This window comes from Sceloporus undulatus, chromosome 6 (genome assembly GCF_019175285.1).
Source record: "Sceloporus undulatus isolate JIND9_A2432 ecotype Alabama chromosome 6, SceUnd_v1.1, whole genome shotgun sequence".
Lineage (NCBI taxonomy): Eukaryota > Metazoa > Chordata > Lepidosauria > Squamata > Phrynosomatidae > Sceloporus > Sceloporus undulatus.
The window spans coordinates 36,353,493-36,378,566 of record NC_056527.1 but is presented as its reverse complement, the minus strand read 5'-3'; the positions used below and the strand labels follow the sequence as shown (position 1 = coordinate 36,378,566).

General features: G+C 38.8%; 1 protein-coding gene across 4 annotated transcripts in view; it reads left to right on the top strand.

Annotated features, from left to right (window-relative positions):
• Nucleotides 1–25,074, top strand: part of ETV1 (ETS variant transcription factor 1) — a 95,206-nt gene that overhangs the window by 27,889 nt on the left and 42,243 nt on the right. For all 4 annotated transcript variants that reach the window (XM_042476255.1, XM_042476258.1, XM_042476254.1 and 1 more), the window contains one exon: nt 22,629–22,758. In XM_042476255.1, the coding sequence (XP_042332189.1) occupies nt 22,629–22,758 (130 nt within the window). The remainder of the gene's footprint in view (nt 1–22,628; nt 22,759–25,074) is intronic.

Here is a 25,074-nt window from a genome sequence, read left to right as displayed (position 1 = left end):
ATTATTCTCGCATAAAAATTGCAAAAGGGTTTGTCTCCACTAGGTGGGATTACTTCCCCCTTTATTTATTGATTTTATGCTCAATAATACCATACAACCTATATAATAAATCATTCATAAATATTTCCATTTTTACACCACAAACAGTTCAAACTCTTTCTCTTAATCCCTCCACACACTGGTTTTTGCACATTTTTATGACCTTTCTTGCACTTGAAAACATCTTTGGGGGCAAATTTTTTTTGAAAGATTTTATTTTGCACAAGGAAAAATGATGTTTGGGACAAAAAAATTGTCATTTCTGTGGAAAAAGTAAAACAAAAAGATGGTATTTTCATTCTTGCAGGGGGGAAATTTTCTAGCAGTTTTGTAACTACAGGTGCCTTCATGTTTTGGATAAGAAACTTTGTGCATATTGGCCACATAGCCTGAAAAACCTACAAAAAATTATGGATGCTGGCCATGAAAGCCTTCGACTTCACTTTGTGCATATTCTTTACCTCTTCACACACACACAAACACACACACACCTTGTACTTTCATTGATTTCCAGAGACAAGCATGCTTCTTATAAGTGAGCGTGTATCCCTGCTCTGTCTTGGAAACCACAGGATGACTTTGGACAAGCCACATTCTGCCATCATAAGAGCAAGGTAATAGCAAACCCCCTCAGAATGGATCTTGCCCACAAAGCCCTATGATAAGGTTACCAGGATTCAAAGCTGATTTAAAGGCACATAACAACAGCAGAAGCAGCAACTAGAGTTAACCTGACCCACTATTACCTCATTCAATAAACAGACAGGGAAAGGACTATACTTTCAGGGCAGTGACAATAGTTCTTGAATTCTCTTGCATTTGTCAGCTATAGAACTGTCATCATAAAAGAAATCTGGGTGGCTCTATGAACGAGAGCCCTCCATGTCTCCCTATCATCAACAGTCCTGCCCAGGTCTTGCAGACTCTAAACTATGGTTTCTTTGATCGAGTCTATCCATCTGGAATGTGGTCTTCCTCTTTTCTTACTGCCTTACCAAGTGTTATTGTCTTCTCCCGTGAGTCATGTCTTCTCCTAATTTGCCCAAAGTTCAACAGTCTCAGTCAGCTTGGCTTCTATGAGTTCAGTCTTGATTTGCTCTAGGACCCGTTCATTTTTCTTTTTAATAGTCCACAGTATCCGCTGAACTTCTCTCTAGTACATTTCAAATGGGTTGATTTTCTTCCTGTTAGCTTTCTCCATCGTCCAGATTTCACAACCATACATAGAAACTGGAAATATGATGGCATGTGCACTAAAGTATTCAGGGTCTTGTCAAGTTCCTTCAAAGCTCTTCTTCCAAGGCTAGTTTTCTGATTTCTTGCCTGCAACCTCCTATCTAATTAATGACTCAATCAAGGTATCGAAAATCTTAAACTATTTCAATGTCTTCTTCATCTACTTTAAAGTTATGTAAATTATATGTGGCCATTATTTCTCCTTTCTTCATATTCAACTGTCAACCTGCCTTTGCATTTTCTTCCTGCACTTTCTTCAGTAATCATTCCAAGTTTTTGCTATTTTCTGCTAGCAGCATATCTGAAATAGTTGATGTTTCTTCCTCTGATTTTCACACCTTCTTCCTCTGAGTCTAATCCTGCTTCAGATATTATATCTTTAGTGTACATGTTAAACAGTTAAACAGAAGACTTACCAGCCTGCCACCCCCACCCCTTACCCAGTTTGTGCCCTCTAGTCATCAGAGAGGCCTTCTTAATGAGCCATTTCAGCACTTTGGTTGGAGCAACTCCTTTTTGTTGCCTCTTAGTTGTTGTCCAGTCAACAGGAAATGTGGAAGGGGAATGTGAGAAATGTGGGAAGGATATAACTGAGGGAAGTAATAGTGCTACTCTATTCTGCTTTGGTCAGACATTGCCTGGAATATTGTGTCCGGTTTTGGACACCACAATTTGAGAAGGATATTGATGAGCCAGAAAGTGTCCAGAGGAGGGCAACAACAATGGTGAAACATTTGGAAACTATGCTCTATGAGGAGCAGCTTAGAGAGCTGGGTATATTACCCTGGGGAAGAGAAGGTTAAGAGGTGACATGATAGCCCTGTTTAAATATGTGAAAGGGTGTCATATTGAAGAAGGAGCAAAGTTATTTTCTGTTGCTTCAGAGACTAGGACTATGTAGGTTTAAACTACAGGAAAAGAGATTCTACCTAAATATTAGGAAGAACTCCCTGATGGTCAGAACTGTTCAACAGTGGAATATCCTGCCTCAGAGTGTGGTAGAGTCTGTTTCATTGGAGGTTTTAAAACAGAGGCTGGATGGCTACCCGTCACTTTGATTGTGTATTCTGCATGACAGGGATTGGATTGGATGGTCCTTGTGGTCTCTTCCAACTCCATGTTTCTACTGTTCTAAAATGTACTCAGCTCGCACGTTTGGGGGACAGCTGCACAGTGGGAAAGAGAGGGCTGCCCAACACTGAAAGAGATTTCCCATCCTCCATGCACAGAGAGGGAATGCAGTAAACAAGAGAGACACAATATAAGATGGAGGAATCTGTGTGCCCATGAAACATATTTCTGGGTCATGATATGACTTCAAAATTAAGTAACCCTCATAGCCCTAAAGTATGACATGAATAAAATAGCAAACAGTATGAATACTTTTATTTATATAATATTTGCTTGATCCAAAACATGGCATCATCTGTTCATCCTGCCAGTACTGTCTCTATCTCAAACTTTCTTACCAACAGAAAAGGGTTCTTCATCCTCCCAAATTCATATATTTTCATATATGCAAATACAAAAAACTGTGAAAACCAAAACACTTGGCCTTCTATTACATATGGTTGGATATGAAAAAAATATATATGTAATGTCTCAGGCAACAACAACAATTTATTTCAGTCATTGGCCAGTATATATAAATAATGAAGACAAGTAGCAATCCTTGTAGATGTCAGTGTTATTCTTTGACATCTAATATCAATGACCATTAACCATTTGAAGGTATATCTTACACATAATGTAGCAAAAAAATTCTACTTTACAACAGTTTGGTTCTGATTATCCAACTGACACCATAAATAAAAAACTTCAGTGTGTCCCATAAATTTAGTTAGAAGTGGGGTAATCAGCTAGTGGTGAATGTTCTTACACAACACAAAAGTACATGAGTGTAGTTTACATGCTTACCTTCTAATGCATCTGGTTGGATATGAAAAACACACATACTGCATGTAATGTCTCAGTCCTCTTTGCAGCTATGTAAGCTTAGCATTAGCAACTTTCATTTCAGGTTTTATTTCTTCATATTATTGTTTATGAATTTACAGATCGAGTCTCTCTTTATCAGATACACTTGGGATCAAAAGTGTTTTGGTTTTCACAGTTTTTTGCATTTGCATATACCTAATGAGATTTGGACCCAAGTCTAAACATGAAATTCATTTATGTTGTGTATACACCTTAGCCATGTAGCCTGAAGGTAATTTTATACACAATATTTTAATTAATTTTGTGCATGAAAGAAAGTTTGTGTAAATTGAACTATCAGAAAGCAAAGTGTCACTAACTCAGCCACTTATCAGATGATAAAACTGCTGATATATTAATATGTTAACTGATTATGAAATTAATAAACAGAAGCAAAAGCCAAACTAAATAAAGATTGAACATACAGTTTCTTTGTAATCCCGTTACGTGTCTTGTGTGTAGTTTTTGATATTTACATAGGTAAATTTTGTTCTCTCACACTGGAAATCCAGACATTGGTCACTGTTTTAGTGAATATGTGAAATTGACTAAATTTGTTTTGCATAATTTTGATTAACAAGGGAACAGTTCTGAAGTTAAATGGCATTCGCCCTGGAGACCTCTCCTCTGCTGGGCTCCCTCCACAGAGGAAGCCCAGCGAGGGACAGATTTCCCAGGGCGTGCGTTCGCCCTGGAAACCGTTCCCTCACTGGGCTGCCTCTGTGGGGGAAAGCCCACCTGGGGACAGGCTTGCAAGGGTGCGCATTCGCCAGCAGCCTCTCCCCAGCTGGACTTCCCCTTAAGTCGGACCCTCGACATATCCACGGGTCATATAAATACCCACAGTTTTGGCCCCAAAAGTTGACCTCGACCTATACACGAGGTTGACTTATACACGTGTATATACGGTATGTGGTTTTGCCAGTTTCTTCCTATAAAATATAGCTCACAGCACCTGGTTTTCATTGGAGGTCTTCCATCCAATCACTAACCAGGGCTGACCCTGATTTATCTTCCAAGATCAGACAGAATCTAGCACCTTTAGGGTATTTAGGCCCATGTCCTTGGTATTGGTGCAGAAGTATGCAAGTACCTGATATGCGTATTAACTCAAAGGCTAAATACTATGAATTTGAGTTTCAGAATGCTGAATTGTATGTGATCCAGCTGTTGTTTTCACTGAGATAGGGACAGCAAGAAATCCAAGCTTATTAGATACTTAGTTAAGGTGCTATATATCTCATTATTAATGCAACATAAACAAACATCAATCCACAGTTAGTTATATCAAGACTTCTTGAAACCAATAGAGTGATGTTAGAGTCGGTGTTTCATAGGTCTCGTTAACTTTAAATCTGATTTGTTATTCTCATATGTTGCTCCTACAAGGAATTTGCAGTCATGACTTTTAGGTGACTACTGACAAATTAGGCTTCAAGAAGCATGGAAGATTTGCACTTCATTTCATCCCCTTCTGTTTTAGGGCTCAAAGTGGGACACCAGAAATGTCATGTGCAGTTACACTTAGGAATAAATAATAATAAGTTTATTTGTATTTTCCTGCCTCTCCCAACGGATCGAAGCGGGATTACAACCAAAAATCTCCATACAGGCAATCATGTCTAAAATACATATCATAAAAACATCACAAAGTATAAAAATTTCAATTACAGTAATCGCAGGGCAGCGGGCAGTTATGCTATTAAGGCCAGAAATGGGGTTTCCTTATAGAAGGTCAGGTGGGTATGCCTGCCAGAAGAGATCCGTCTTTAGTGCCTTCAAGGCATCTAGGGTCGTGATGAGATGGATCTCCTCTGGCAGATTGTTCCATAACCTGGGGGGCCATAGCTGTATATGCTTTTTTGGAAGTAACTGTTAGTCTGACCTTTGGGTGGTCTAACAGATTCTTCCCTGTTGTCCTGAGGGTTCGGGGCGGATTGTGTAGGGAGAGGCGTTCCCTTAAGTAACTCGGGCCCAAGCCATGTAGGGCTTTAAAGGTAACAACCAACACTTTGTATTGTGCCTGTGTTACATTGTGTGGGAGTCTTCAGTCCCACTTCAGTTGCTACAGTTATGTTCCATCACTACTGTACATATGGCTTCTGCTTTTTTCCCTCCTTTGTTACGTTCAGACTGATTTCTATTTTTTTTTTAATTGAGAGAAAAATACTATTTAACTTACAGATTTTCCTTTCAGTTTCCCGCTCATTAACTACAGTAGTGCATCTTAGGTTACTCAGTGTTGGGGACCAGAGAGTCCGCCCACAATGTGCCAAGGACTAGGACTATATCTGTGCCTGTTGGCTACAACTGTTTCTTTCTTTCCTAGAAATATACAGTGGTCCAATAGCCAGTAGCTCAAAGATCAGCATTGGTCCATCGACAATCACTTGGAATAGAACTGCACTATAGATTATACTTTATTTTCTGTGGCAGTATTACAGTCTTCATTTTTGCAGGCATGAGATGTTGAAACTTTTAACAATTTCTGTCTGTAGCTTCTCCTTTCTGATTTTCGTACAGGAAGCCTGGAAATTTGCAGCAGTTGGAGAGGGTCTAGATTTCATTACATGTTTGATTGCAGGTGGGTCAGAAATAAGTTAAATTATTTCTTGGCTTTTGTCAGGACAGGAGAGCTAGCACAGGTTATTTTGAGCCAATGCAAAATTAGGTTTTGGGGCAGATAAAAAATGTAACTGGTAGGTGCTGACCTTGAATGAAAACCTCATAAGCCTAAACTCTGAATTTGGTGGCTCCTACAAGGAATCAAATTGTAACTCCATTGTCACTGTGGTTTCTCTAGACCAGGGTTTCTCAACTTTTGAGCCTGCAGATTGTTTGGAGTTCAGGTCGTAGAAGTTTCATCCAGTATGGCCAATGCACAGGGATTCTGAGAAGTTCCAGCCACCTGGAAGGCAAAGGATGAGAACCAGTGCTTTAAACTCAAGTCACATTTCTGGAGCAATGCACCGAATTAATCACTGTTATTGTGGCCTTATTATTATTATACTTGGGCTATTGTGAATTGAAAACACTAGCTTATATAACAAGCACAGCAGAACCTGAATCAGTAGTGTTAGTGGATAAAGCATGTCTGACTTTTAAACAATGTCTTTTTTGCTCTGTGTTTGTGTGTGTGTTGGGGACAGGATCACATACCGATTAAATGAGGTATGAAATGTTTCAGGAATTCTTGGAAGTATGGTGTATGATTGAGCAAGGTTAACAGAGTTGAAAGCCTAATCTGTGACTTTTTATGGTTCCATGTAAATCTGGAAGTGCAGTTTGTAGGTGCTGTGTTTCCCTCCATGCTGATAAGCTTTACAAAGTGTGTTTTTAAAATCATATTATATTCAAGCTTGGTATTTAATTATTGGATCTGTTGGCCAAAATGTTTAATTCATCTGACTGATATATGTGTAGTGCTAACAGCACTGACGATGGATAAAAAAAATAAAACAAACAGACAAATAACTTAATTTAACCATTTTAATTGCCTGGTTTGGGTCATTTTAGCAATTTTCAGCAATCGCTCATAGCTTCCCTCCCCCCTTTTCTGGGGGATGGAGGAAACACTCATTTTAGCATAATGGTCTGAAATTGTATTGGTTAATTGCACTAAAAATAATAACATTTTTAGTTTAGTAGCCCTTTATTCACTGAAAGTCTTGCTTTAAATAGAAAAAAGAATCATCATCTTCAAGTTGTCTCATTCAAGTTGTAACACCAATGGATTGTCTTTTATTGCGTTCTCTGTTTGATCAAGAGGTGAGAGCCACTTTGATAGGAAGTTAAAACTTTCCCTGGAAGAGAGGTGTAACTCACCTAAAGGTAAAAGTGTGACAACAGAACAAAAATAGGATGGAACACAGACTATTTTGCTCATTTTGCTTGAGATGCTTGGAAATTGTTTATCTGCTTAGTCCATTGCATTTTCCTTAGTTGCTTCTTCAACCAACCTCCTCCAATGAGTTATAACTATGTACTGTGTTAACACATGCTTTATCAAACTCAGGGAAAATGAGATTGCAATGGTAGTCATTTGGGGGAGGGGAGCATCGGATTGTAGCTTCAACAAATTACTTTCAAAAAAGCAAATTTCCAAGTGCTGGGCTAAACGCTATAGCTAGGATAGACTTCTTTAACTGACCATTAGCACTTATGGAGCCAACAAGTAACACAGCAGAGTTGTGGGTAGAATGTAGATCGGTTTACTCACACTCATGGCTCTTCACAGTGTGGTGCTATCGATATGGCAATGGTGTAGTGGAAGTGCACTGTGCCATGGATTTGGCCATCTTGTAGACATGGTACTTTTCAGAGAATAATATGAGCAAAAAAGAAAGGTTTCTTCTCTAAGTAGCTTATAGTTTCGATCTTTAAAGCATGTGTGTTTGTATGTGTAAGCGTGTGTGAGAAGAGCACTGTGATTTCGAGTACAAACAGATTCAGCCTTTTAAATTATCCATTCTGTAGTTCTTTGTGTTCCTTATAATAGGTCATTTCTGTAAGAGATGGGAGGCATCTTCCTTTAGGGCTGTATTCCAGGTTAGTGCAAGAAGTACTATGGATTTGTCTCTAGCTTTTTTTTCTTCCTTTTTTCTTTTGGCTATTCTTGCACTATTATGATGCAAGTTTCTTTGGGGTGTTTTTAGTTGCTGATAAGCTTTGATTATTTTGTAGCTATCTCCCTTATCGCTTCGGGATGCTTCTTTTCTTCGAGTCTGTTTGTATTTTATGGGAAATAATAATGGCGAAGGGTCAAATGTGGATTTCCAGAATGGAAAATAAAGAAACACCATACTATAAAAATTGTAAGGGCTGATTTTATGTGGGTTTAATATATCTGCCTAAGATTGTATTTCTGTACAAATTTTTAGATCTAACAAACTCTTTGAATGGCAGTAACTGAGGAGTTTAAAATATTTCACAGCATTTGTAAACCAGATGCTAAAGCTTTCAGGCATAGTGGAGGGCAGAGTGTTCATGAATGAGCTTGTCAAAGTGAGCCAAAATAGTAATTTGGTGAATGTGTGTATGTGTGCGTGTGTGTCTTTTTCTTTTTCTCTTTTCTCAGCCTGTTGACAGAATCTTCTCCTAACTCATGTGGATTTCCAGCCTATTAAGAGCTGAAACAATTTAGGACACTATCAGTCATTTGGCCTAACAAGGTGTTTACTGGCAGTGTATTGAAAAGTTTTCTTCGTAATTGCTTTGTCTTTGCTGTTTTGGAAGCAGGTTAACTATCCTTGGCATTTAGCTGAAAGCTTTCTGACTCTAGCAAAGTTGGCTTTCAGTACTTCAAAAAAAGGGGTGGGGGAATAATTTCTTTTGTGATATTTAAAGCGTACAGTATTTGCAATTGTGATTGTTAATGAATGGTGTCTTTTTGAACAATTTCATCAAGATATTGTTCACTAATAACACTTGGCTGGATTTTCATCATGTGTTCATTGACATGCCTCAATGATGCTTCACACCTCAATGACGTGTTAGAAGCACAATGGATGATCACACCTTTGCGCTTCAGAAGCACTTCAGGAACGTTTTGCCCACGGTAAGGGCTCCAAGTGATAAGATCCTTAGTGTCATAGTGACAGTGTGTAATCATAAATAAGCATCTCCTTTACATATTTCAGGTACACTACCATATGGAATGTATGGCTTGTTACCAAAATTAGATATTGTTTAGTTTGTTACAGTTGTCTTAGTAGATAAGAGGTAGATGTGACTGACAGCTTCTAGGGTTACCCCAGTGGCTTTAAGAGTAGCAAAGCCAGCTGGTTTGTGCAGCAGCAAGATCGAAGACACATTTCTTTCCAAGCTGGAATAGCAGGTTCCCTTTAAAGATGAAATCTTATGGGTAAAATAAAGACTTTCACAATAAAATATACATCAGTTGGCACCTCTGATGTACTGAAATTCATTTCAAATCTCTTCACTCTAAGTGTATGTATGACTCCTTTTTTTTAATAAAACTTTGTTTCTCAAGGAACATGTGACTAAATTTTTAAAATTGTAATTCAGCACATTATCTCCCTCATTCAAAAAGCATTTTAGAATCTCTCCAGCACAGGTGGACAGCTCTATCCCTGGCAATAAGTCAAGAAGAGTAAAGGCTGAACCTGCAAGTGCTTGACCAAACATAATCAGCTACCTTGTGTGTATTGTCAGGCCTCTGTAAATAAAAATTATCCAACAGAGTTCTGGAGCTCTTTGGGGTCAAAGTGATGCCAGATGTTAACTTTCTTTTGAAAATGTCTCAGCAGCATTTCACAGTAGGTCACTGCTCTTAAAACCTACTTTTTCCTCAGGACTGAGTGCAAAAGCCCCCTCAAAATCCCTGAAAGTCACTCTCACAGTGGGAATGGACTTGAAAGTGGCTATAATTTAATGTTTGACTACAGGTTTAGACATGATTTGTAGTTCCTTTGAATTGTATTCCTGATTTGGGAGGCGGTTCAATTGTGTGATGATTTTTATACTGCACTTAATGCTTTGAAGACAGCATTGTGCAAAATTAGGTCCAGGGTCCACATACAGCCTTCAGAGTTGTTGTACAGCTCCCTCTGGTCACCCCAACACTCCTTTTTCTGATCAGAGATGGAGGGGTGGGGAGCTGTTTGCTTTGCTTACAAGACATCTACAATATTTAACATCATAAAGTAGACATCAGAAGTAGACTGTTCTGTTTTTGCATTTTCCATGTGGCCCTTGGATATGCCATAGCTGTCCACCACTTGTTAAGATGATATATGGTTCAGCACATACTGAAATTTTTTAGAGTACAGTGACCCTGCACCATACATGGGCTTCTCTTCCATGGCTTTCAGAATACACTGAAGCTGCAGCACAATGTTATGAATGATGCACGCGCCACACTGTGCTGTGTGCACGCACCCCATTATTTTCAATGGGTCACGAGCATATGCAATTTCCCACTTACACAGGGGGTGGTGTCCGGAACGGATCGCTTGTGTAAGGGAAGAGAGGACTGTACCTAACATTAATGAAGGTAATTAAACACAATTTTTATTGGGGGATGGAGGTAATGCTTTTTTCTTTAGCTCTGATCATTTTAAACCTTACATTTCTAAGGTGCTAATTTTTTGAAGCAAATACAGTGAGGTGAATTATTTGGCAACAAAACTGCTTGTTATATTGTTGTATGTTATGTATCTGTTTCAATATTGTATTGCGTAGCATTCAGACATAGACACTTCCTTTCTCTGTTACAATCTTCATGCATTCTTTTACATGGGGAGGGCATGTTGGCTGGAAGACAGGATTCTAACAGATAGTTAAGTTTAATTTGAATGTGTTATTTTCTAGGAAAGGTGACAACTTTTACTGCATAGCTGTACTTTTTTTTGTTTTGTTAGATAAATGTCCCACATGGTTCCATCTCGCCCACATGGTCCATTTTTGCCAGTTGGCTCAGCCATCCAGTGCTTGGACTCATCATACTGAATTAGTTTCCAAAAATGAGATGCCATGCTGTTTCCATCCACTAATGTAGTGTGGGTTGGAAGGATCTGATCTGAAGCCAAGGCAAAACCAGATAGGATTGGATTACATCTAATATCCTTGCCAAAGTATTGTCAAGTTTTTCAACTTTGCTATTTAGGAACAGATAACTGAAGGCTGCCTTCAGTATTAATGTTTCTGTTCACATGAGTGCCCTTGCAAGTAAATTCTGTGATGCACATTGCAATGTAAGAAGAATTCGTGCTTTTATTATCAAGGCATTTAATAAGCTACTCTGTACTCACGAGCAAGATAGAGGTAAATCAATGCCACTAGCATTCTGGTGACCAGTGCGTTGGTACATTGTAAATCCTCCCCAGCTGGAGTGACCTGTACCATGGCAGACATAGGACTGTGCCCAGTGACAAAACATGCAATACATGAAGTTTCTATTGAAAAGGAACAACCACCTTGATGTACAAATCCAAACTACATGGTATTGAGGAGTGAAAGACATGTAGAGGGAAGATAGTTGGGTTGCTTTTAAAGGACTGACATCCACTTGTCATCTACTGGATTGTGGAACTTCTCATACTTCCCCACAGTCATGCTGCTTCCATATTTTTGCACCTATCAGGGTAACCAGAACCCTCAAGTTGGCCAGGCTAAAGTAGAGCCAAACCACAGACCACCTAAAGAGGTTGTGGTGAGTCATGTAAGAGCCATAGTTCTGATGAAGAGGAGAGGTGGGGTTGAGGATGGTAACGGAAAAGAGATATACTAGCATGTGATGCAAGGGCTTATCATGCAATTTGCAAATTGCAGCATGAAAGCTTCTAAAAGAAGTTTCAAGGATCAGCGATGGGCTCTATGGAGCCTTTGGGTCCTGCTAGTGTGACTTAGTTTATGGACATAGGATGGCTTTCATAATTCTGATCACTCCAACTATGTTTTAGATTTGTACAAAGTTTCAGAGTATGATTTGGTGATCTGGTGTCATGTCCCCCCAACATTCCTGCCTTAATAAGTTCATTGTAAAGGCACAGCTGGCTGGTTTCATATATTGTAGGTAATATAGTCGGCCCTCCATATCCACAGATTCTAGTTGCACAGATTAAACCATCTATGGCTTGAAAATGTTTTTAAAAATCCAAAAAGCAAACTTTGAGTTTGCCATTGTATATGAAAGATACCATTTTGCTATGCCATTGTAAATAATGGAACTTGATCATCCATGGATGTTGGTATCCATGAGGGAACCAGGAACCAAATCTGAGTGAAAAGCAAGGGCTCACTGTGCAGCAATTAGTATACGAAGTGTAAGAGTGAGAAAGTTTTCTGAGTGGTAACATTCTCTAAGTGGACACAAGCCTGTGAGAACCAAGCAATTTTAGATGCTGCTTGTTGTAATAATAACTCAGAACTGTATTTTGAAGCCTATTCTCCTTTGTGGTCTCTGGGCACTGTCCTCCAATCATTTATGCTCAGGACAAATGAGAAATTCTAAAGGCTTTGGATAAGTTTCACTGTTTAGAGCCTGATGTGGTTCTACTTGTCTTTTTGAACAGTTTCTTTGGAATCATGAAACACCTTAGTACCTTTTTGCTGCCATACATACAGTGCTTTCAACAGGCAGGTGCTAGATAAAGTTAAATGTAAAGAAGTTATAAACCATTACTTGCAAATCCCCCCCTTTCAACTCTTAATGCCCATTAGAGTAGATCTGTTGAATTACTATTGAAGTGTTTATTAAGTTCTCACAGATTTGGGGGGAGGGGTCTGCTCTAGTTAGACCTACTGTTGGGTTGAAGTACAAAGAATCATATTAGTAAGAACTGTGTTTTTATTTATCAGCACTGTGAGTCTTTATCCTGATTCTTTTTTACTTGGTTCAGATACTTTGGGCCCCCCATTATTTGCACTTGAAATTCAGTGGACAGGTTGTTGTTTTACTCAGTGCTTCTTTTCCTCCAAGCCTTCAATAGCATGCGCTGTCACTGAATGTTATTATGCCTCCTTGTAGGCTGAACAAGGACAAGGTAAATGGAGTCACCCTCTCCTGTTGTCACTGGCAAGAATTCAAGTAAGGCACTGTCCTCTGATCACAGATCTTCTGACATACAAGCAGAGAGAGTCAGTTGAATGGGGAGGGGGGGGCTCACAATCTCTATTTAAGAGCATGGAAAATGAAGACTGTGATGACTTAAGTTTTGGTGATCCCAGTTGACCTTACTGTGTCCATGAAATTTTTACAAGTAGGAATTCTAGATTTAAATGCACCACTCACTCTTTCCCCAAAAGTTCAGATCCTTTTTCTTGCAACATAGTCCATTTTTAAATATTTCTTCCAGCTATGGAATAATGGATTACATTATTTAAGTTTTACTAGGCAGCTGTATCTGCTTATCACAATCCATTAAAAAGTCACTATCTTCATTTATTCATTGACATAAAGGTCCATCCCAGAAGCTTTGTCCAGATTACACTTCTGAGATGTAGTAGAGTTTTGCTATAGTTTGTTTTTGCCTTGTGTTAGCAGCAAACTACTTGCTGAATGTTAGTTAGATCACCTGTAATGATCTGTGTAAATGAATATAATTTTCAGGGATGCTGAAAGGTTATCCTGGATCTCCAAAAATTAAATCATTGTAGACCTCACTGTGAAGGACTTCCCTCTGTCCAGTTCACTTTGTGTGTGCATTTGAAAATCAGGGATCAGATCATTACTTGAGTTCATGCCAGTAAACAGCAGGAGAAGGTAACATCATTTGTTACCCTTAATACATTTGCATTTAGAGTCAGTAATTTCTTCTCAAAGAAATTGTGATCAAGGAGCCTTTGATCACGAAGCTCAGTTTCCTAAAGACAGACAATTTGTTTAACAAACTTATTTCAAATTTCTGCCTCTGTATCTCTGCCTCTTCACTCTGTTTCAGTGTTTCATATTAACAAGCACACAATCTGGTCCATTTCCCCCATAATGCGAATCTGCTTTTACACTCTTTGTACGGTGACCTCTCCTAACCCGTGGATCTCAGATCCGCACCCGTGAAAATCCGTGAAGGAGGCGACCTTCACTATTTTCAGTGGGGCATGTGCATGGGCACATGCCCCATTCAAGCCTATGGGACTTGAATATGTACAAGTCTCTATTTTCATGGGGTAGGAGGTCCAGAAAGGATGCCCTGTGAAAACGGAGGGCCAACAGTATATATTCATTGACTTTAGTTTTTAGCTACAGAGAGAGGGTTTTTAGTGTGTGTGTGTGTGTAGAGAAGCACGTGGCATTTCATGCATCTTTCCAGACACTAACAATAGGTAATTATCAGTGTAATTGTTTCAAGTTATCAGGATTCTTCCCTACCTTTTGAGGGGGAATGCTTCATCAATACATTTGTAGAGGACTTTCCAGTGTAAATTATACACTTGGTTACTTTGTTGTCCAGCCTTCCTTAACTTTGTGAAATGCGAGCCCATAGACATTGAAGCCTTAAACGACTGCACTGTAGGAAAAGCACTCCTATGGACTGTGTGTTTCCCCAGATCTTCCATGTTCAAGCTCAATGGTCTTTTACCTGTGGATTGCACGAGACTGTAAAAAATAAGGCAGAATTGCACTCTCTTATAATGAGTGCTTCTTCAAGTGGGTTTTATACAGGCGTATGGTGCACCCTTTCCAATGTAGTAGCCTTCATGGAGTTACTTCTGTGGGGTCTGGGTGGAATTAAGTGGCTAAGACATACATTCTGTCCTTTGGCTATACTCCTTGATGACAAAAGGCACTACTCAGCAGTGGGTGCATGTGGTGTGTTGTGGGCAGGAAGACAGAATGACTCATACTCAAAAGCCTGGGGCATTTCCATTCTTTTGGATACACTTACATAGATTTCAGTTGTTGTAGAGCTGCTTGAACAACAGTAGTTACAGGTAACCACAACACTTTGGGCCTCAGTGTATTTTCTGGTCTCAGTATATTTTCATTCCCTTCCCCATAATTGTAGTGAGCATACCAGATTGGAAGTCATCTACCAAGTCTCCAGTCTTATATCCTATTGACAAACTGAGAAAGTGAGCAATGGAGATCACAGTGATGTAAATAACAGTCGTGTCAGAAATTCTTGATTCATTTCTTCTTCTTCTTTGTCATCAAAAGTATTGCCAGCAGATTCCATGAAAGCTATGTTTTGACAATGGTGGTGGGAAGAGGCATTTTCTTTCAACAACATTTTGTATTAACTAAAGAAGCTTGAGATGATACAATCCCCTGCTATGATTAAACAAACAAAACAACCACACTATCCCATCCTCCCTTCCCTGTAAGGTCTGCCTTTAACCAGCAGCAACAGCAACAAGTCTTCTGCAGGAGATGTTTGCTCAACTCAGAGCAGGTGGAGAAAATTTCAAAACAAAACAAAAACCCTCACCAAAATCGAGGACGCTGTCCTTTAAATGTATTTCAGTTTGCATTTTGATTGCAGTTTGGAAATGTTATCACCCACTTTGTCACAGACATAATTCACATCTTTCTTCAGGCACTGTAAACAAGAGAAATGGTTTAATGGCTCCCTAAAAGGCACTCTGCACTGATAGCTGAGATTAGACCCTTTAGTAATGGATTTTTGCGTGCTGGAGAAAGAGGGGGAGGAAGGGCTTGGCAGAGGGAAATGTACTGGAAAAGAATCTTTGAGAGGCAGTGCTGATGTCTCTGAAGTGCCTGCTACTCCAAGTTTTATGCATGGGCAGCTAGATGGGTTTAACGAGTCTTCGACAGGGGTTTGTTTTTTTTAATCAGTACCCTTTTTGCCTCTGGAATTTAACTGCATACTAATTGAGGTCGCCCCAATCATTTCATCACCTGGAGACCGAGCAAGATCAGCTGAGATAGGACTATGGTTGGCCCATCTTTTCTGTTCATGCTCAGGAAAGAACATGTGCCCTCTACATGTTTCTTTGTGATAAGACTTTCTTCCACAGCACTTCTAAAAAAAATAAAATATAAAAAATCCTTGATTGGGCCAAAAGTGAGTAAAGCCTTCTTGAAGACATAACTTTAATGTGTTTTTTTAAATTAGCATGTGTGCTAAACCAATGCACTCCTCTCTAGTGGTTTTTGTTTTGTTTTGTTTTCTTGGCAAGTCTCAGTTGTGTCTTCTGTTACTTTCCATTTAGTGGTCTCACGACTAGACTACTGTAACCTCCTCCTGGCAGGGCTTCCTCTCTCTCACCTCCACCCATTAATTTCTGTTCAGCATTCAGCTGCACGTATTATTTCACTCGCTCGCCGTTATGATCATGTCTCCCCTCTGTTGTCTTCCCTTCACTGGCTCCCTCTTCCTTTCCGCATCAGGTACAAACTTTTGCTACTGACCTTCAAAGCTCTGCATGGGCTGGCCCCTCTTTATTTAACTGATCTTCTCTCTTCCTACATCCCTACTCGCACTCTCCGCTCTGGTAGCCAAAATCTCCTCTCTCAGCCCAGGATCTTCTCTGCCCCATCCCGGATCCGTCCCTTCTCTCTAGCTGCCCCTCATTCCTGGAACCTTCTTCCTCCGCATGCACGGCTCATCACTTCCCTAACCAGCTTTAAGACAGAGCTGAAAACCATATTGTTTAGGGAAGCGTTCTCAGGGAATTTGTGATTGTTATCTGGCTGTCTGACAATAGTTGATGTGATGTGATTTGTTTGATATTTTATGTTTTTAATCTGTTTTTTCCTTTCTAGATGGTAATTTTATCTATTCCTCTTTTAATTGTTATTATCTTAGAATGTACGCCTTGGGCAGGCTTTTATATACTCCTAATTTTACCAACTTTGTACAGCGCTGTGTATAATTACAGCGCTATAGAAATAAAGTTTAATAATAATAATAATAATAATGGGAGAGTACAAAATTGTCTAGTGTACACTTTGAGGGCTAGTGCCGATATATGTCTTTTGCATATGAGTTTGCAGATGTCAGTGGCCTGCTATTGGCAGCTGCTGTGTGCATGTATATATTTGTATGCTGATTGAGTTAATATAGAGCTATCCTTTGTTTCTACAAATTTGCTGAATTTAATAGTCTGTGGTGATAGTTCTTCAAAGGGTATTTGCAAATATTATGTATCCCACAGGTTGCTCTCTGTTTGTATGCGGATATGCATGAGTACATGTGAGTTGCTTTGAATGCCAGCTTTGTGGGGAACATTAGGCTATAAATACAATATTATTTTCTAGTTTTTTATTCAAAAGTCTTCATCAATGCTGTTTCATTTGTTCAAGGTTTGCCAGTCTTTCCCAAGTTGCTCTCCTGTAGATCATTGTGATTTACAGCCACTGTCAGCATGCTTATGACCCTTGTACACTTGGCTCCCTGAGACATTGATGAGGCCTTGTCTGCATCTTTTAACTGCCTTTTTAAAATCTTTTTTGGATCATTTAAAATAGTTTGCAGAAGCTTTTTTGGGACTTACGTTTGATTTCAGTTGTTTTCCTCTGGCCTCTTATTTTTGTACAAGCCTCTTTAGGTGAACATGACCTTTAGGATGTTAGCAAAGAAGCCATATTGGGTTGGGGGTGGAAATAGGATTTAAACAGTCTTTTAATTGTATAAAGTTAGGCATATAGCTGCACATATAGCACCTGCCTATGATATACACTAGGGTTTATGTTTTCCATATGGAAAGGTACAATACTGAAATTTTCTAGACTGGAGGATTTAAGAAGATGTCCTAAGATAATATCAAATGCTGTCATCATCTGGAAGTTTCTTTTTCCATCTCAAAACAATCAATCCAGTTTAATCTTATAGTGCAAAGCAAACCGTGAGCATGTGAGGAGATTATCGTACACTTTTTTGCCCTATCTAGGCATGGGGTGGGCATGGGTTTAAATGGGTGAAAACAGATCTTATTGCATACCTCCTTGCTCAACTCAACTGCATCGTGTACCCGATCCAGACTCCTGGCATACTTTTCAAATGAATGATACCTTCCTGTCCTTTGAAAAGTATGTCAGGAGACTGGATCGGATATGCAATGTGACTGAGTTGGGCAAGGAGGCATGCAATAAGATCCATTTTTACTCATTTATGCCCGTACCCAGCCCGTGCCCAGATCAGGAGGAAAAAAGTGTGTGATAATCTCCCTAATCTCATATCTCCTATTCAGCTACTATGAATTAGATATTTCTGCTATTTTCTTCCAGAGCTTTATATTTCAGATATGTGGACAACACCAACGAATTATATAGAGCATTCTGAGTAATAGAATTAATCCTCCAAAAGGTAGAAAAAGTCAGTATAACTTGTACAGGTCTATTGTTTCCTAGGTGATAACAGGGATTTTTGTAGTCTAGAAATCTTTTGAGGAACATTAAGGTTTCTCTCACCATGGTCCCAAGAAATAGATAACCAAATGGTTTGATTGTTTATTCTGAATATCCTTTTATTAAAAACAAACAAAACTGTTTTCCCAATGGATGCTGATCAAAGGTAATAAATCTATCCAACTTTCATTGAGCCTGTTCAAATAAAGTTTCAAAGATTTCTAATATGACATTCACTTTTAATTTATTAGAAATGGGAAAATTTGAAGAAGGAAAACTTATTTCCATTAGCAAAACAGCATTTTGAATAGTGTATATTATAATTATTATAACAATTATAACAATAGTGTATATTATAACAAGAAGGATTAAATATAGACAAATAGCTACAATTCAAAATTAATGGTTTAAGTTCTCTTTACAGAAGTATAGATAGGTGTTGCATGGTAAATTTACCTAGGGAAACTTTGAAGGTTTATCCAGATTGTAACTATGCCATCTATTCTGGCAACAGTGAAGATGAAAACTTCAGATGAGATCTTGAAAAATAGTTCTACTCAAACAGGTAGTCCCTGGACCAGTACCTGTACCCCCAAGCCATTGGCTCTTTGAGCTTCCAGCAAAGAAAGATACAGTTGTAGCCAGCAGATACAAATGTGGTGTGGGAAGGGAAGCAGGGAATCCAGTTAGTTCCTCACATTAGATTCATTGTAAAAAATATAGGATATTACCCCAAGCACTGTTTCTGTACCATTATTGTGTGGCTTTATGGAGTTGATAGAGGAATAAAGCTTGGTGGAATACCTCTTGATATGAAACCTTCCCCACATGCATAGACAATGGTGTGAAAGAGTTAACCTCTCTGATATGAGAAACTGCATCTCAAAGAACCCAAAGTAGGTAGGATGAACTTTTTAATTAAAACTCTAGTGCCGCAGCATTCTAGCTCTGTACTTTGGACCTAGCTATCCCTGTACCGTGAGCAAAAGAAAATGTACCTTGCAGCCACGGCAGCAGGCAGGAGCCGTGTTCAGTGAAAGTAATTTAATTAGTGTTGATCATGACTCCAGATGATGGTGATTTGATAAGGAATAATTTAGTACTTAACAGCCTTTTACATGCACCAACTCCATGTGGGAAGGTAAAGCAAATTGCACAAAATGAATGTGCTACGTTTGCTCGTGCCTGTGCCAGAGAGCTGGAAAACTGGCTGTTCGCAGCTGCCTAGGCTCTCCCTACTGTGATACCCCAAGCATTTCTCCACACAGGACTGCAGCAGTGTAGGAGTCTCTGTAATCCTCATTGTTTCAGAATTCAAATGGGGGATTTCAAATAAAAGATGAGTGCAAGAAAGGAAGCTGGAACTAGGAAGTTGGGAATGAGAACCATTCTATAAGGGGGTGGGACATGACGTTGGTGCTTAAAAATGGGAGATATCAGGAATGTTTTGGTTTAGCTAGGTGTTCTTGTTTTTCAAATTCTGAAATTTAAAATGCGTGGTTTTTAAAAGTCTGATTTGATTCTTGGCATCTTCTAAGAAGAGTCAATAAAATGGTGTGCTGAAATGATCAGTAGAAGGATGGTGCTCAGAAAGTCACTGCATTATCCTACCACCAGCCACTTGTAAATTGAGGAGTAGCACTGAAAGCCAATTGTGAAAAGCTGGCACACTGGCATTGGGGCATGGCTAAAGGCTGTTGTTCTATTTTCTGGAAGTGTGATAAAAGAGTCATATACATAGGATTCATTGTTGTCATTCATTCATCACCAGTTATTCACATAAATGCACTGTGGCTTGTCCATAGACTTGTATGCCTATAGTCAGTGCAATACAAAGTTATGAACTCTTTTGAATTTTTGACCACCTGTATTCCCGAGGCAGCCCATGGCCCTGCTAATCCTTTTCAGGGCATCATTGAGAGAGGGAGCTGTTTCATCATTTGCTTGCCTTGTCTTCTCTGTGTGATGGCATGGATTGGCACCAGCAGGAATGGAGATCAGCAACAGCATCTGAGAAGGAAAGCCTTTTGTCCAAGACTCTCTCAAATTTGGAATGATGTTGATTTTAGCCAAGGGGCAACTGTGATGGGGACAATTTTCACCCTAGCACACTTGGAGTGGAGTGGCCCACGGCAACCAATTTTCTGCTGAGAATCATCTGAAAATTTCAATCAGAAGTGACATCTGGTTGCAGTTTCCAGTAATATTTGGTTGCAGTTTCCTTTAATAGTTTCTGCTCATGTTTAGGCACTTCTGTCAAGGCTGGGGCTGGGGATGTAAACCAAACAAGCTGACTGGTTTTTGGAGACTATTTTTTCATTAGAAAAATAGGATTGGAAACGTCAGTGATCATGCTGCCTGGAGAATTCTGAGAGTTGGAATCCTGATAAAGTAATACATTCCAAACTCAGAATTTAGATGAGCAAGCATCTGACCATCTAAAATGTGGGTTAGATGCTGGTTTTGATTTTGGCTTTGATCTTGAGTTCCACATGTATACTATATTAATCCTCAGTCAAAGACTAAAACTGGTGTGGTGATGATTACTAAACAGTCACATTCAAAATATTTTTGTTAAGATTACACATAAATATGTCCTCATAACATACAGATATGGGAGAGTGAAGTTCTTTTGGTCTCAATAGTCATCAGCATGTGCTATGTTGGTTGCTTTGTAAAAGTTCAGGGCCCATCCACACTACACCATTATAGTGCTATGGCAACTGTCATGTTTCAGTTTTCTGGATTGTTAATTTTAGGGAGTGGTATTCAAAATTATCAGACAGAGAGAGTCATAGTGTCTCATTAAACTGGTAATTTAGGGAGTGGTATTTACAATTATCAGACAGAGAGAGTCATAGTGTCTCATAAAGTTACAAACTCCAGGATTCATAGGTTACGTCCATGGGAGTTAAAGTGCAATATCTTATTACAAGTGGGTAGTGTGAATGAATTCCCAGACAGTCCTTTGGAAACTCAGCAGGTAGTCTCAGTAAGTTGAGGTATTTTGGTTTTTTTAAATCAATATATTTACTAAATAAATTTAAGTAATCCTATTGGTTGTAAGTAATGTGTTCTTTCTAGAGAAAGTAAGCATAACCCAGACTATCCTTTGTTACCCAAAGGAGGTTTGTTATTGCCTTCCGGTAAGACTGAGTAACCTAATCAAGGTCATCCTGTGGATTTCCATGGTTGAGTAGGGATTTGAACCCTGGTCCCCTTAGTCTTAGTCCAGCACTCAAACAAATGGATCTCTCTGCTAAGGATAGTACTTCTGACATAATTTATGGCAACTAAAAACTCATATAAATGGGCCATTGTTTGCTAATGAACTGGGATCTGAGCCATGCTGTTGTTTAAAATGATAAGAACGCTAATGGTACAAAGAATCCCTGGTGTCTCCAAACTCCTGAACTTCAAGATACTTAGAATAATTATCTCCCTTCTCCTTTCTCTTTCTGACATTGCATTTTTAAACTTAATGGTTTAGTTAAGCATTCATTTTGTTAGAATCACTGAACCAAGGGGAGGTTACTCATCCCACTTTGAATACAAAATTGTGAACAGTTTGTTTATTTTTTGGTATGGGGATTTACTTCAAATGCTGGGTTTGCATGCCATTTGCATGGATCCTGGAAGGTGCTGAACAAGTTGTTGGGCATGTGGTTTTGATGCACCTGTCCTTCCTTTCTGAATGCCCAGGCTTGCAATAAAGAATTACTTTTCAGGCACTTGAAGCTTTTTGGAGTGAAAGGAGGTGCCTTTGTATAAGAGAACAAGAGCTTCATGTGTATGTGGTTTGGGGTGGGGTGTATCAGTTATGCCCACTTCCCTCCAGCATGGATGGAGAAACAGATGACAGAATCCTTGAGAGGTAAAGAAAATAGATAGATTTGGGCATTGGGAAAGTTAGAGGTGTCTCAGAATAAATCTCAATTTGTGTTCCTCTACCACGTTGCTGATATTTTAAGTATTTTTATTGCCACTTTTTACCCACAAAACTGGGAATGTATATTCACATTAAATTGAAATATCTGTGGGACATAACACAGTGCCTTTTGATACTCAATTTACGTGTGAGCCTGAAAGTTTGCTTCTTACACTGACATTATATGTGATTGAGTTCATATTGAAATTCAGCTCTTGGTCACAATGTGTAACATTAACATGCTGGTGATGGAAGCCACAGGTACATGCCATTCTGACACCACATATAGAGCATCAGCATTCTGATTTTAAAAACAAAATGGACTGTGTAAAATGCCTAACAGGCCAGCAATTTCAGCCCTCCTGAAATTTTTATATGTAAAATCGGTCTAAATTGTAAGGGCTGATTTGGTCATAGAATAGACTACCATGGACAGTAGCCAACACTCCTTGATTATAAGGTTTCAAATAGAGATTGGTTGTCCACTTCTCAAGGATGCTTTAGCTGTGGATTCCTGCATTGGCAGGCAATTGGACTAGCTGCCTTTTGGGGTGACTTTCAGTCATATGAGTTTATGATTCTATGAGGATTGTGCATCTGCCTGATTTTCTCCTCTGTTTCAGTGCTTGAACTTTCTTAGCTTGTATTCTGTTTGTATTTTTTCTCTCTTTCCAGTGGCTTTTCATGGTCTGCCACTGAAAATCAAGAAAGAACCCCACAGTCCATGTTCTGAACTCAGCTCGGCGTGTAGTCAAGAACAACCCTTCAAATTCAGTTATGGGGAAAAGTGCCTGTACAATGTCAGGTAAAGTAGCCACTGTTTTTGAAGGACTATTTTCACTGGAAACTATAGAGTAATAAAGGCATGTTGATGACTAGACCAAATGAATCTTGTGTAATCCATTGCTGGTAGGCTTGGTATAAATATGCAGCAAAACGGGGAGTGAAAGTCCTGAGGTGGTGTATGTGTGTATTCCAAAAAGCAAACCTTGAATTTGCCATTTTATATAAGAGACACCATTTTACTATACTATTGTATTTGATGGGTCTTGAGCATCCATAGAGTTTGTTAGCCACAGCGCCTAGGTGGGTTCTGGAACTAAACCCCAGTGAATACTAAGGGCCCACTGTATTTCACCCTATATTGGCGGGGTGGAGGAGTTAGAATAAAATATTGTAATCTTTACCTCTTAAGGAAACTGGAACAACAGGGGTGGAGCCTGGACAAGAAATTTTATGTCTGATATTACAGAGATGTTGCACTTGTAGTTTTAGGGCAGTCCATCCTACTTCCTCAGTTTTTTAAAATTAAAATGCCACATCATTTTGAAACAAAATTTTAAAATACAGGCCACAAAAAGAGATAACAAGCATCACTTATTACAAAATTAGTCTCCCTTATCTGGAATTCCAAGATCCAAAGTACTCCAAAAATCAAAATGTTTTTCCATGGGTCGCTGACATAGCTACACCTTTGCTTTCTGATGGATCAATATATACAAAGTTTGTTTAATGTACAAAATTATTGAAAATATTTTTAATAAAATTACCTTCAGGCTATGTGTATAAGGTGTATATGAAACCTAAAGGAATTTTGTGTTTAGGCTGTTGTCCCATCTCCAAGGTATCTCATTATGTAGATATATGTAAATACAGATATTCCAAATCCAAAACATTGCCGGTAAACTTTACTCATCTTGTCGCAGAACCAACTCTTAAAGTGATGAGAAGACATTTTGTTGAAGACAGATTTACACTCCTATCTAGCATGTTCTAAAATCATTTTGAAGCAACACTATCTCTTTTAATATCACTTTAAATATATGCAATTTATTTGCATTTTTTTGAAAGCAGCTTGAAGTTCCAAAGGGTGCAAGCCCTGCTTCCATGAGTTTGGAGTATGGAGGGGGGGGGTCTATGTAATTTTAGATTTCATTGTGTACTATTTTTAAAAAAGATATACTTTACATGCTTTAGATTGAAAGAGGCCTTCTTAGTAGAGGCTGGTTTAAACAACACTTCAGATATTACAACAACTTTACAGTTGATATGTATGTGTGTTCATGGATTATTATTAAAAATCACTTTTTATTAGCCTTTGCATATACTGTACTGTTATCTCTTCACAAGCAGGCTGCTTCCCTTTGGGAATGTAGAGTGGAGAGCAAAACTTTTAAAATGGCTTCTAGGATATTTTTTTTAATTGGTGTGATAGCATTATGCTCTTTAATAGCTTTTTTGCTTTTGAAAGCCTTAGTTTGGTGGTGTGGCATTTCTGCATATGTTAGAAGAAGGAATTATACTTGATGCTTCATTTCTAAGCCACTTTGGATTCCATGTTGCGAGAAAGGCAGGATATAAATTGAATGAATGAACACATAAATAAATTCTATGTGGCAATATTCAACAACAAAGACAGTCAAAATACAGATAATTGTTGGGTTGCAACTCTCATGAATCTGAACCAAGACAGGTTGAGTATCATTTATCCAAAATGTTTGAGATCCATGAAAGTCAAAGTCGCAATTGTGGAGGGCCAACTGTACTGCCAGTCAGACAACTTGCAGCTTTCTAGCAGAAATAATAAAATGACAGCACATGGCATAGCTTGCTTTTTTTTTTAAGTATTAAAATCTCCAAACAAATGGCTGATATATCTAGCAAGCAGAAAGAATAGTCAATATTTACTTGTTAAGTATATGGCTTGTCCTGTCCCTAATTCTCAGCCAGGGATTGTACATCACGGTGGACAGAGAATGATTAGTACTTTGATACACTGTTAGTAATACCCAAGTTTCCCATAGTAATACCCTCATTTCCCAAGACCAGCAATTAGCCATTGGACTATCTCATTCAGTTTTATACCATTGGTCTGTGTCATTCAGTAGTGTCTGAACTAACTGGGAATGCTGTTCCAGGTTTGATCCAGGATGTGTGCCCAGTCGTTCATGGAGATGCCAGGCAATTAACCTATAGTCATTCAAAGAATATACATTGGCACTGACCAGAAAACTTGTTGTAAGCCACTTTGATTGCTTTAACAAAAAGCGGGGTATAAATTTAAAAAAGGTATTATTATTATTATTATTATTATTATTATTATTATTATTATTATTATTAT